General features: G+C 39.2%; 2 protein-coding genes across 2 annotated transcripts; one reads left to right on the forward strand and one right to left on the reverse strand.

Moving 5' to 3' along the window:
- Positions 1-223: 223 nt before the first annotated feature.
- On the reverse strand, positions 224-12,783 carry LOC104090576 (protein BOLA1, chloroplastic). The gene is made up of 2 exons (XM_018768909.3): positions 12,367-12,783; positions 224-576 (listed from the first exon to the last, which is right to left on the reverse strand). Exon 1 carries the CDS (start codon positions 12,681-12,683, stop codon positions 12,384-12,386), a length of 300 nt encoding a protein of 99 aa, XP_018624425.1. The 5' UTR covers positions 12,684-12,783; the 3' UTR covers positions 224-576; positions 12,367-12,383.
- Positions 6,060-7,136, forward strand: LOC138899852 (uncharacterized). Its single transcript, XM_070186549.1, has one exon. The coding sequence runs from the start codon at positions 6,060-6,062 to the stop codon at positions 7,134-7,136; it is 1,077 nt and encodes a 358-aa protein (XP_070042650.1).
- Positions 12,784-13,065: the final 282 nt, after the last annotated feature.

Below are 13,065 nucleotides of genomic sequence, written 5' to 3' on the forward strand. Positions count from 1 at the left end.
AATGGGTTTGGACCATTTTTGCCACCTCTATGCATATGCACAATAGACTAAATGTAATCAGCATGAAAATTAACATACTCCCAACTGGTCAATTGCAAGTCATACCCTTGACACCGAGAACTTTCCGAGCCTCAAACTCGACAGAATCAAAGTTAAAATTTTAAATATAGCTCTCACTTGAGGAACACATTCTGCCGACTAACTAAGAAAAGATAGGAACATATTCTCAGAATGAGATCCTGAAATATAAATGTTAGCCTAAAACTTTCACCTTGTTTTCGAAGAACTGTTGAGTAAATCACCACACTTGATTGATTATCTAGACATTAAAATTCAAAAATATGGGGGCTGAAACAGCAACCCTCTTACTCTCAGTTTAGCCTTTCAAATTTCTTTAGATGACCAGATAATTTATTATTGGAGTTACCAGCAAAACTTCAGCGTACAAATTGTATTAGCTCCCAAAAGTCGGGAAGATTCTACTTAAGTGACAAATACTTAATAAACTGCATTGCTGACAGCTGCTGTTTGAACTCCTGAACATCACCCCCTAGAATAGTTTTCGGCAGATACAGCCTGCATTATTAACCATGCAAAATTATATCGTTGATATCAGTCAGAAAGGGAAAAGAAGCGTGATAGACTATAACCAAGGATCAAAAAAGCTGCAGTTATTGATACATGAAACAAATAAGAAAGGTCAATACTATATTGAGATAATTGCTTTCAATCAAATTCTTCAAACCTCATAAGGTAAGAAGCTCCTGATAGCATATTCTTCTAATGGTCCCTCGTTGCCAACTGTTAGTAGAATCATTTTGCTTTCTTAAAAAGGTAGGTGATCGCATTCACGTGCTAATACATCTCCTTCAAGATGGATGCCAAAACCAAAGGTAAAGTGCACCAGTAATTCTATACGAAAGCTACCAAAAATTCACAAAAAGCATCTATCTGACTATTTCTCGCCTTGAAGTTATCCAACAAAATGGAGACTCATAAAGTATCGACCCTACGCATTTAAACTTTAATATGTTGACTTCAAAGAAACAGTCTCATTCTAGGATATGTTATAGCTGGTCTTTTTTATTTATTTTTTGATTGCTAAGATGGTATTTAATAACTCAAAGTAGTGCACCAGCATATCACCAATCTCTCAAACCAAAAAAAATAAAAAAAAGGATCAGACTAGACCAGTCATTCAATGGGGTACCATGTCCACTATTAATTATTAGGAAGTGACTTTTTTCCTCACATGTGCAGAAAAACTACTACTGAATAGATATGTTGACAAGGCAGCATTTTTCATCAAGTCATGCACATCATTAGCAAGATGTAAGTGCATAAAGGCATCTAAAAATACCTTCTTGTGAACCCTCTTCCTCCCCCAGAAATTACTTAAAATAATTGCAAGTTTCTGAAGGTGATTGTTAATTAAGAGCAAGTCCGTGCTCTTTGATTTCCCTATTTTAATTTATGTTCTTACTAAAGAGAACCTAATACTTTATCAGCAACAAAATATAATTAGACAACACGTAATAGACAAGTCCAGGGTCACAAGTTTGTGAGACAATATGATGAATTTAGAAGCGAAAACTACAAGCCCCCTATTACGGAGTCAAAATGGTGCCTCGATAAAGAGGTGCTTTTGCCCCCCCCCCCCCCCCCCACGTGGAGATAAACATTAGACTATGCATGTTTTTTGGTTAAAACTTGTTGGATGAGCCAAAAAAATTTACGAACAAGCAAAAGAACCAACAACATATCCCGTAAATCCCACAAGTGGGGTATGGGAACAAGCAAAAGAACCAACAATAAGATAGTGTTGGGTTACAACATAAAAATGAAAAGAGTTGATATTACTTATCTAGGCCTGCAAGACATTAAGAAAATCTAGCACTGTATCCACTTCATATGCATTTTCCTATTTACACCACAAAGCTAAAAGATAAAATCACTTATACTTCAGGCAATGGGTAGCTTTAGCTTTGCCTTAAAAGCATCTAGATTCCTTCCCTTCCACGATTACCAAAGTCACACCAGCTAGGATTATGTGTCAGGTCTCTTAGCTCCTTTACTTATCCCTTTTGATGCCCAACTCCACGGCAGACCTTGGCATTCCCATTTAATACCCAAACTGCATAGAAACAAGCTCCACAAATGCATAGCAATATGGCAGTGTATAAATAGATGGTTTGTGTCTTCAACATCATCTTCACATGTATATTACTGCAGACTAGGTGCCTCTTTCTTGCATATTTTGATGTGTAAGGGAGGCCCACTAGCTGCCACCCATCGTTTTCAAAATCTTCTTCTGTTGTGATGTAGAATATAGTGACTGTAGAATGTCATTCATGACTTAACTGTAAACAAACCATTCTGTTCTCCATACCGGATTATGGAATCATTCCCTCAGTTAGGACAAGTCAGGTAGTTCCGGTGGCAAGGCCGCTCCACTTTCAATCACGAGATTAGGAGTTTGAGTCACCAAGGGACCAAAGAGGATAAGAGTCCTTGTTCACTCCTGGGTAGGGGATAGGATCAACCATATAAAAAATATTCCTTAGTTAGCCCTGTGCAATAAACAGTTTCTTCAGCAATTGAATCATTCTCTCCACTTCCCAGCCATTACAAGCAACGACTCTATTAGAGAAAGCAGGAGTCCAATCCTAGTCCAGACTTGCATTGAGCTATAGTGGTCTTAGTATTTCTGGCAAAACATAGTAGATGTGGGAACTAATCTTTCAGGTTAAATTGTTGCAACCAAGCATCATGCCAAAAACTTGAAGTATTCTGTCAACTCTCATTTTAAACTGAATTGTAGCTTCCACACTGCAATTTCATAAGAAGTTGAAACTTCCTTAACAGTTAACACAACAAGGCAGCTGTTGCATATGTAGCTGTCAACACTTTTTTCCGTAAAACCTCACCATCTTGACTCTCCATAGACATTAAAATAGCAAAAATGGTAACGCGTCCTCAAATTTCTAACACCCAGCCTTTTTCCTTATCACAGTACCTCATCTTACCAATTACCAAATGAAATAAACTTTTTCTTTATTAACTTCCCATAAGAAATTTAATCTGATCCTGCCCAGAATTTTCATTTTCATTACACAATGACTGAAACAAATTTTGGTTGGTTCGTCCAATCAGTTCTGGCAAGTATGATGGTTACAAGCACTAAAAACAGCCTCTCTACTCCTTCGGGGTAGGGGTAAGGTCTGCGTACACACTACCCTCCCCAGACCCCATTAGTGGGATTTTACTGGGTTGTTGTTGTTGTTGTTGTAATCAAGGATGCTATTTATCAGGATTGTCCTCGTTTCAAATAGGAATATTATCTTTTCTAATTTGACTTCTTTTCAATTTTATCAATGATCCCATGCCAAATATTAACTAATTTATCATTTATGCGCAATTAATTGCATGTCTAAGTATGTGGTAGGCAAAGAGTGCGTAATTGCAACCAAAAATCTCTGGTCGTCTCTTCTATATCCTACACTTCATTTATTGGAATACAAGCAACTTTTGGCTAATTTTATATGTAATCCTAACCTAAAATGTTTCGAAGACCAAAAGTAGTAATCCTCAAATGTTTCAATTGTGTGCCCTCTGCATCACAAAGAATAAGGATGTTATCCACATATATGAGTGATGGTAGGCTATAATTGCGTGTTTTAGTTACTTATCGCACTCTAATTTACTGCACTTTAATTGAGTTGAGCTTTCAATCGCTAGTGTTTTGCACTAATTGTGTGTTTTATGCCTTGTAGGAGTGATTCCAAGTTATGTAGATATTGTGGAACTAATTCGAGTTATTTGGAGCTTTGAAGTCTGAGTAAAAGCCCAAAGGAATAAGCTGGGATCGTGTTCGGGGGTCGAGGATCACTACTGGATGTCACAATTAAAGGAAGAATCAACTACTGAAAAAATACACTAGTGCGACGCACTGTGCGACGCAGCAGTGCAAATATATGTCAGAAATTGGCAAAGTTCAAAGGCCACACAGGTGCGCGAGCGCAAGTTAGGCAGTGTTCTGGCCAAAGTGCGCGGCCATATGCGCGAGCACACTCCCAAGTGCGCGGCCGCGCACGTCCTATTCCGGAATGAGTCCTATTTCGCGTAGGAGAAAGTGTGTTCGTTTGGGCCCGACCCTACTTGGTATATATACATGAAAAAACGGTATTTTTGGGACTTTTGACACATCTAAGACCTAAGGAGGCTAAGGAGAAGTGGGAGAAGAAAAAGCACAAGGATTTCATCATTCAATCCTCACTCAAGACAAGAGTTTGGATCATTTATGCTTTCCTTTAACTTAAACTTATTTGTGATGAATTACTCCATATCTATGGAGTAGTTCTCTTTAGGGATTGATGGATTTGGTGAATTGATATTTGTTTGTGGATTATAACTCTAGTCTTTATGTAGTGAATCGTTTTAGATGATTTAATTGTTGCATCTATATTCACATGTTCATGTAATCGAGAGAGACATAACTTGTGATATCGTTGCATTATCTTGTTGGTTGAGTTCATTAATTCTTTTTAGTAATCGAAAGAGGCTAGCTGAATTATTGTTTAACCTTAGTTAGGAGGATAATCGAGAAAGGTTCTCTTAAAAACCAATTCACTACAAATTCTTGCATATCTTCACTGAGCTTAAATTGGTTCATATTGTGAGGTTGAGACTAAATCGAGAGAGGAGTTTCTACTAAATGTCAGTGTTGTCAAAAGCGAAAAGCTCTAAAAAGTGCTCCAAGTCAATTGGGGCTTTAAGTGCAACTAAAGTGCGGGCTTAAGTAAAAAAAGGCGCAACTAAGAAAAAAAGTAAAAATACATATGTAATATAAGAAAAAAGAAACAAATTCATTCCTAATGTTTTCCTTAACAATTAATACACTTATTTGCCGATAATATTTGTTGTTTAGTACCGCTAGTCCAAGATAGAACTCATGGGCAATGAGGCGTACGCCTAAGTTCCTTGCCTACACAAAAACGCAGCTTAAGAGAGGCGAAGTGCCCTCCCTGAGCTTTTTGGGGCTTCAGGGCTTAAGCGCGCGCCTTAAATGAACCTTTGACAACACTGCTAAATGTTTGAACTAATAATTGAGTGAATTCGAGAAACTCACTTGAACATTAGAAGTGAATTAATTAGAGTTAAATCCCAGACATTTATCTTGCACCTATCTAATCAATCCCTATTTTCTCCCATTGATATCTTCTTTGCTTACTTTTGTTCGTTTGTCATTCGTTAATAACAGTAGATTCTTAGTTAATTGTAGTTTTTAATCACATAAATCTCAATTGTTGATCATCTTGGATAGCAATCAAGCTATAAACTACGAAAATACTGTTTTAACTCCAATCCCTGTGGATACGATATTATATTATACTATATTCGACTAGCGAGCATATTTAAGTGTGTGTTTTGCGCTCGTCAAATTTTGCCGCCGTTGCCGGGGACTGGCAATCAATAGTGTTTGAAATAGTCTGTACTGCTAATTCATAAATTTTTCTTCTTATTTTATTTAATTTTTCCCTTTTTACGTTGGTGCTTGTTAACTGTTCGCAGGCTACAGGTTAGACTGGTGCATGACTCGATCCTCTGGGAAGGAAGTGCTACCATACAAACCAGAAATCGAGAAACAACTGCGACAGTTGAGGAAGGAAAGAAATCTCCCCGAGAATACTGAGAAGGTTGGGCAATCCTCAACCAAAGAAATTATGGCGGGAGATGATGATAATGTTGATTTGGCTGCAAGAGAGGCAACCCAGCAAAGAGAAAAAGCTGCAAAGGATGCTGAGGAAACAGCTCTTCGAAATGCACAACTTGTCTACGAGGAGTAAAGGGCTCGAAGAATTGCTCAGAATCAACCTTTGGGTGCAGACCAATTCGGAAATATAGCTCCCGGTGCTGGGAGACCACTTGGCGATTATGCTAGACCGGTCTACAACTAAATATTATCAAGTGTGAGACCACCTCTGGTTACGGCTAACAATTTTGAGTTGAAGCAGGGGTTGCTCCAAACTCTTCAAAACAGTTGTATTTTCATAGGAAAGATGAACGAGGATCCAAACAACCATCTAATGGACTCCGAGGAGATTATGAACACCTTTCAATACAATGGTGTCATAAGATGTAGTCTACTCAAGGGCATTCCCTTCACACTCAAAGATGATGCAAAGCACTGGCTTCGAAGCTTGCCTAATGGATCGATTAGAACATGGGATGAGATGACCAGAAAATTTCTTGATAAATATTTTTCATCAGCTAAGATGGGCAAGTTTAGAAGAGAAATCCATAACTTTTGCCAGAACGAGACTGAAACTGTGTTTAAAGCTTGGGAGAGGTTTAAGGAAATAGAGCGAAAGTATCAACATAGTGGAATTGAACTCTGGATGCAACTCCAGGATTTTTGGGATGGATGGACACCAACCTCACGCAGAACATTAAGCAACGCAGCTGGAGGCCCGTTGATGAAGAAGACTCCAGAGGAGATAGCCACAATTCTAGATGAGTTATCTGAAGACGCAAATCAGTGGCCCTCTGAGATTGCTGAAAAAAGAAGATCAACTGGTGTTCACCAAGTTGATGCTAACACATCGGTGCAGGTACAGCTTGATGCCATAGCCAAGGAAATAAGGAAGCTCACATTAGCTTCAATACATAGTGAGCCCCACGCAGCTTGTGATATATGGGGAAGAGGGCACCCTACTCATGAGTGTCAAGCCTCGATTGAGGAGGTTAATGTTGTTGGGAATTATAACTTCAATGCAATGGGTCAGAAGCACCCCGGTTTTTCTTGGAGTTCTCCTGGGGGAACTGCAAATGCATGGCAACAAAACAACTCCAGATTCCAGGGACAAGGAGCCCCAAGCTTCCAAAATCAGCCTAGGCCGCAGTTCCAGCCTCAACATTCCACTCAGCCTGGGCTAGAAGATCTAATGAAGTCCTTCATTGTCAAGACAGATGAGAGATTAGATGCTCATGGGGCAACTATCAAAGAACTTGACAATGGTTTGCGAAACTTGGAGAAGCAAGTGGGACAAATTGCAACTGTATTGTCTGAGAGAATCCCAGGTACTCAAGACAGAGGGTATATTTGGAAGTTTAGCAAATTACATTTGGGACACTAGTTAGAAGGAGCATGTGCACTGTGTAAAGACGCCTATATATACTAAAGGAAATATTATATTAGGGTTATGCAAGAACTTTGTCTTTTTTTTTCATAGATTTTTACTTAGATCAAATGAGGAAATCCCCCTCCTTATTTTCCTTTTATTTCTGAGTTTTATTGCAAGAAAGGATATGAACTCCTCTATCAGTGTCTGTAATTATATTTTCTAATTCAATAAAATCCCCCTCTATTAAATTCTCTGTACTCGAAAATAACCTTTTTCCTCAAGGTTTGCGTAGAGCGTCGGTTTGCGTAGAGCGTCATCAATTTAGGAATTAGAACATACTCTGCCACCTCAGGAACAAGTTCTGTGGCAATAGCATCATTCCAGTTCATTCTTTTCACTGCTCCACTGTTTGCTTCCATGTAAAGGACATCACCAACAATTGTTGTTGACTCCATTATCAAATCCATCTTGGCAGCATGCCTGAAGGCCCTGCTAAGAGCAATTTGATAATATCTGATAAGCAATAAGGACTCCAATGACAATAACAATGTTGTCAATAAATGGACTTTTTGCTCCCCAAAACCAGGAGCTTCGAGTGCATTAATGTGCCATGCTCCTCTCAGTTTGTTCACATCCAGATTGGCTAGAGCTTTGTTAAAGGGCAGCCCGTTGCAATAAGCTCCCGCTATGCGTGGGGTCCTTTGTTAAATGACAGACTCCTCTGTTAAACTAGTCAAATTCATGAATTGCAAGGAAAGGACTAAGGTCTTAAAGCTGTCCTACTCTTGTATGCCTGTGGTTACAATCCAAATGAAATCGTGGGCAGAAGCTTCAGTTCCCAAAGCAATGTCTCGGTTCACTTGATCTACTATCCCGTCAAACAAGTTTGTATAAATGAACTCCACCAATGCATCGTGTGTAATAGTTGCCTGCTCCATATGTAAACTAATGGCAACGTTATCCATGCCAGCTTGAATTTGACGTGTTGATAAAGCTAGTATGAGCTCACTTACACTACAACCAATCAACTAGCAGCACTTAAAACAGCTTCAGTTTGCAGAAGTGCAACATGGCTTGCATTGTCAATGACTTGTGATAAAAAGAGTTCAACTGCTAAAATTTCTGCTCTATTTCAACCTTTAGCCAGTTGCGATAAATTGCAGCCCAAGAATTGAACTCACTCCAGTTCAGGAACTCCTTTAAATACTCCGAGAACTCATGATTTTTAATGGAAACCAGATCATCTGAAAATTATTTCAATGCGCAGCGAGTAAACTAAGCAAAGTATGAACTCCAAGGGCATTGCGGCCACACAATATTTGGCTACATTGGCTCCATTTCTGTTCAAGACAAGTTCAGATCCTACTGGTAATGATAATGCAATTGCACCATCAAATTCTGTAGCACCCACAATTCCTATCCCAAAATTCTTGTCATTTGCATGTTCTCCGTGTAGCGCAATCATTGTACGTATCACAGTCACACCACCGTCCTAGGCCAAAGTTCGTGGAATAGCTCCAAACGCTAGTGCAACAGCCCATAATATGAAAAGCAGCTCTTAGACGCTTGTAATACGTCGCTACCTTAGGCACGTCTAAAGCAGTAGCAGAATTGGGAAAGATAATTTTCAATTGGTCTTGTGTGGTTTTCTCATTATCTAAAGCGCAGTTGGTTCCTCGTGCAAACATTCCTTCGTGACAAGGACAGAGGTAGAAGATCCAAGTGTAGCAGCAGGGAGTGGCGCATCTGTCGCACGAATGGATTGAATTCAATCAGCTCAGCACTTCCAGATTGTAGCATAACATAGATGGCCTGATCCGTTGCACCTAACAGTGTGCTGATATGTCTTTCACATTCACAAGTAAAGTGTGCAAGTTCATTTTGCCAAGTATCGAACAAAATGTATAAGTGGACATTGAAATCATGTTGGGACCACAATATATATTCAAAAAGACTTCAAAATTTGGTGCACAATGAGCGCTTAAGGTCTCTGTTTTAAAAGGCGTTTCTGGGGCGAGCCCCGGGGCTCGGCGTACCAAAAACGCCCCGGGGCGATGGTGTGGGGCGAAAGTCTCAAGAGGCGTACGCCCCGCAATTTGGGGCGTACGCCCCGCAATTTGGGGCGTACGCCCCGCAATTTGGGGCGTACGCCCGGACGTTCGGGGCACGTTTTTTTAGTAAGGAGTAAACCCCAGAGACCTTTTCAAATTAAAACAAAATTTGTTGAATTAGTCTTTCATATAATACCCAAATTCTCAAAAGTCAGTTTGGTAATTACTCAAAAGGTTTAAAAAGGAACTCAAAAGTATTAAATTTAAAAGTAAAGACCTTTTTATTGATTTAAGCCCTAATTTATGGTTTTCCCAATTTTTTATCTTGTCCGCTAGTCTGCTAATATCTCCCAAAAGCAACGAATATTTAATTTTTTTTACAAATACAAAGAGAACTACATTCTTCTTCATAGCAGAAAATTCAAAGTTCAAATTGCAGGCTAATCATCTTTTTTGTTCCTCCATATAGAAAACATTATTCTTTGACTCAAATTACTTGTGCTTGTAAGTAACGTATAATAGATTGTTTTGATTAGTTTTTTGTGGGGATGGAGCACACATATATATATAGTTTTCTTCAATATTTATGCAATTTTACCTGTTTATAAATATTTACTGTCATTATATAATTTTATAAAATATTAAAAACTAAATACCTATGGGGCTTACGCCCCGCTGAGGCATATGTAAAACGCCTCGCCTTATGCCCACGCCTTTTAAAACACTGCTTAAGGTCATGATGTCTTCATTGTGATGTACAGTTCTAATTGAACTTTACATAAAGAATTGCAATTCTGAAAAAGGAATATATTTAATATGCTCCCAATTGACCTTAAATACCCTTCTGGTGCCTTCGAGCTAACGCATGCTAACATTCAAGATTGCTGCAGCATGTGCCACAACTCAGAAACGGTGGTCAGCAGCCTCATAATTGGGGCGAGGCAAGTTGATGCAACTATGAGGTGCAAGTAGTAGTGTTCTCACAGTAAAGAGGAGTGCAAGCTTCACTCCGGAGCAGCAACACCTATTCGACATTTCATCAAACTTGCATGGAGTTTCATGGCTCATCAAAAGTTTTTGCATCACACTCTTAAGAAACTCCAACTCCTCATGTGGTCATCCATCAACCCGCAAAGTCGTCCAAGGAGAAACCTGCATGAGCTAAAAAAACATGGGCCTCTTCAATGTTCAAACCACTCTCATAAAGTATCAAAGTCATTGTAGGGTAATGACCATATTCCCCAATTGCAATGACAAGTCTCATGTTGTTGAGGACTTTTAGTAAATATCTTTTCTGCAAGAGCCACCACGTCGTTTGCACCAGACTCTGTTGTTGTTATCTCACCATTCGTAATAAATGGGAGATCCCATCAAAGACCAACATCAGAAACCCTTGTTGCATGATTTCTTAAACCTTCAACATCTTCGTATTCCATTTTTAGGATAGAAAATTCATACCAAGTGGGTGGACCAGATTTCTGAAGCCAAGACTCGAACATTATGCGGTGCTCTGCCACAATCTCATCAACAACCTCTAGGGCCTAGGTAATCAAAATGAACCAGAAACGAATCAGTAGTTGCATTTTGACGTAGCAACCTAGGTGTTAGCTTTGGAAACTTTCATCTAACACTAGGTGCTGCTCTGATAATGGAACCGTACATCTCATCGGTGAACATCTTGGAGTCGTTGCTCAAAATCTTGCAGTAGCTCCTTCAATTTTCCAGCTTCGAAATCAGATACAACCTCAGTGGGAATGCCAAGCACATCTGATTGCTCATCACAAGGCTGAAGCGAGGGTGAGTGGAGAAATTCGCACAGATCAGCACAGGTGCATTCCAATTCCAGTGAAGAGTACCTCAACCTGACGATCTTCCCGAGCATACAAGCACGATTCGCATGCAGCGCCATCATTAGATCTAACATGGTGGTGATTCAGTGTCAAACATGGTAAAAGACTAGAAGGGTAGAGGCATGGAATAGGAGCAACGAGAACAGCAACGTAATGAACGGGGATTGTATTGAAATGGAGAAATGTAATTACAACTGATAGAGGTGTTCATCTCCTTTCTTGCAACAAAACTCAGAAATAAAGGGGAAACAAAGAAGGGAGGGAGGTTCCAGATTTACTCTAAGTAAGAAACTAAGGAAAGAAAGACAATTCTTGCATAACCCTACAAGCATTTTTCCTCTTATATATATAGGCATCTTCACATAGTACACGTGCTCCTTCTTACCACGGTCCCCAAATGTAATTTGCTAAGTTTCCAAGTATGCTCACCGCCTTGGTCTTTTGGTAAATATCATTCATAATGCTATAGCAGAACTGAAACCTTTCTCAAAACCAATCTACTGAAGTGATTTATAGCATTTAACAAGTCTATATTAATTATTTTTCAACACCTTTAATAAAAATCCATAGTAAATCCATCTAGCCATGGGCTTTGTCACCATTATGGCTCCTGTTGACCTCCTCCTTTTTCTTCAGGATTAGGACAGCATCCATGAATAGGTGAGGAGTACATGTTGCTTTTTTCTGTGGATCGAGTCTTGAAACATGCAACAGAGCAGAACAATCATTCTTTGATGTGGCATCGTTCCACGTGACAGTGTGTGGAGTCTAGACTCCCCTTATGAACCAAGTGATTGGAAAAATAAGATGATTAAGAAAAAACACATGTGCCGTTCAGTCCTCTTACAAAAGAGCAGGGGAAAGACCTCTAGCAACCCAGAGTTGGGTAGGGAGAGGGGCCTTTAGTATTCTAACAACTAAAAATGCTAAACACTGGAACACTCATCATTTACTGAGACCAACTAAATAGCATCCATGTCAAGAATTCTGTTGTCTCTGTCGCTAATCCAATCCCATGGACTGCCAAGGTATCTCATCCTTTTCGCTCCCCATGCTTTTGCACTTCAGCATGGGAAAGGACCAAGAAAGCTGCCCTCATGGGAAGCAGCAAAACCGCAAAAAGACAATGAGAATTTTGTTTAAGTAGAAGAAACCAAACAAAGTTGTTTGTAAAACTGTTATCACTCGAAAAAGCATAATAATGCATGTATAAGCCTCTGGTTGGCTTTTGGCATTCAACTTAACAATTTGGCTTGGGTAATTTTCAAAATCAAAAATCATAACATTGTGTGAACTATTAAATATGTGCAGTACAATTCCAAAACAGGGAAAAGAATATACCAGAGCAGCAGTATTGTTCACATGCCAGCTTCGTTGGGCGTCTTGGCGACAATAGAGAGAGCGTGCAACCCAGATAGGAGCTCATCGGACAAGAGTTCGTACACCATACGGTGTCGTTTAACGAGATTCTGTCCATCAAATTTGCTGGAGACAATCTTGACATTGAAATGGGTCTCATTTGTGCCGCTTTCCTTTACGGCGGCATGACCCGTATGCTGGTAAGAGACGTCTTCCACTTCAATTAAGGTGGCTTGAAGTGCCGATTGTAGCCTCGTCTTCATCCTACTCGCCCTCGATAGCAGCCCTCGTGAAGCCATCGCCAATACTTTTCGGATTCCACAATTAAGTGATAAAATATTAGAAAAGAAAAGCAAATATGTAAAATAAAGGAAAGAAAATGTCAAATTTGTCTCTCTACTATTGAAAAGGTTTAAATTTGTCATCCAAATATACTACCTCTCCATTAATGTCATCCGACGTGGAAATTATTTATAACTCAATTATCTCTTCTTCTTTTTTTTGAGTCAAATTTATTCCCTTACTATCCGAATCGAAGCAATTTTATCCTCAAAAATTTATCTTTTCGTTTCTTATCCTTTTCCCTTCTTTTTTTTTTTAGAATTACCCATGGCTAGTAACTAGATGTATTTACAATAGTTGCCTTTCTATTGCCCTAATTTTTTATTTTAAATAATATTA

Source organism: Nicotiana tomentosiformis, chromosome 10, assembly GCF_000390325.3.
Source record: "Nicotiana tomentosiformis chromosome 10, ASM39032v3, whole genome shotgun sequence".
NCBI lineage: Eukaryota > Viridiplantae > Streptophyta > Magnoliopsida > Solanales > Solanaceae > Nicotiana > Nicotiana tomentosiformis.

What these genes read in the sequence shown, in the direction of transcription:
- LOC138899852 (XM_070186549.1), top strand. Translation starts at nt 6,060, where the DNA reads ATGAACGAGGATCCAAACAACCATCTAATGGACTCCGAGGAGATTATG.
- LOC104090576 (XM_018768909.3), bottom strand. Translation starts at nt 12,683, where the DNA reads ATGGCTTCACGAGGGCTGCTATCGAGGGCGAGTAGGATGAAGACGAGG.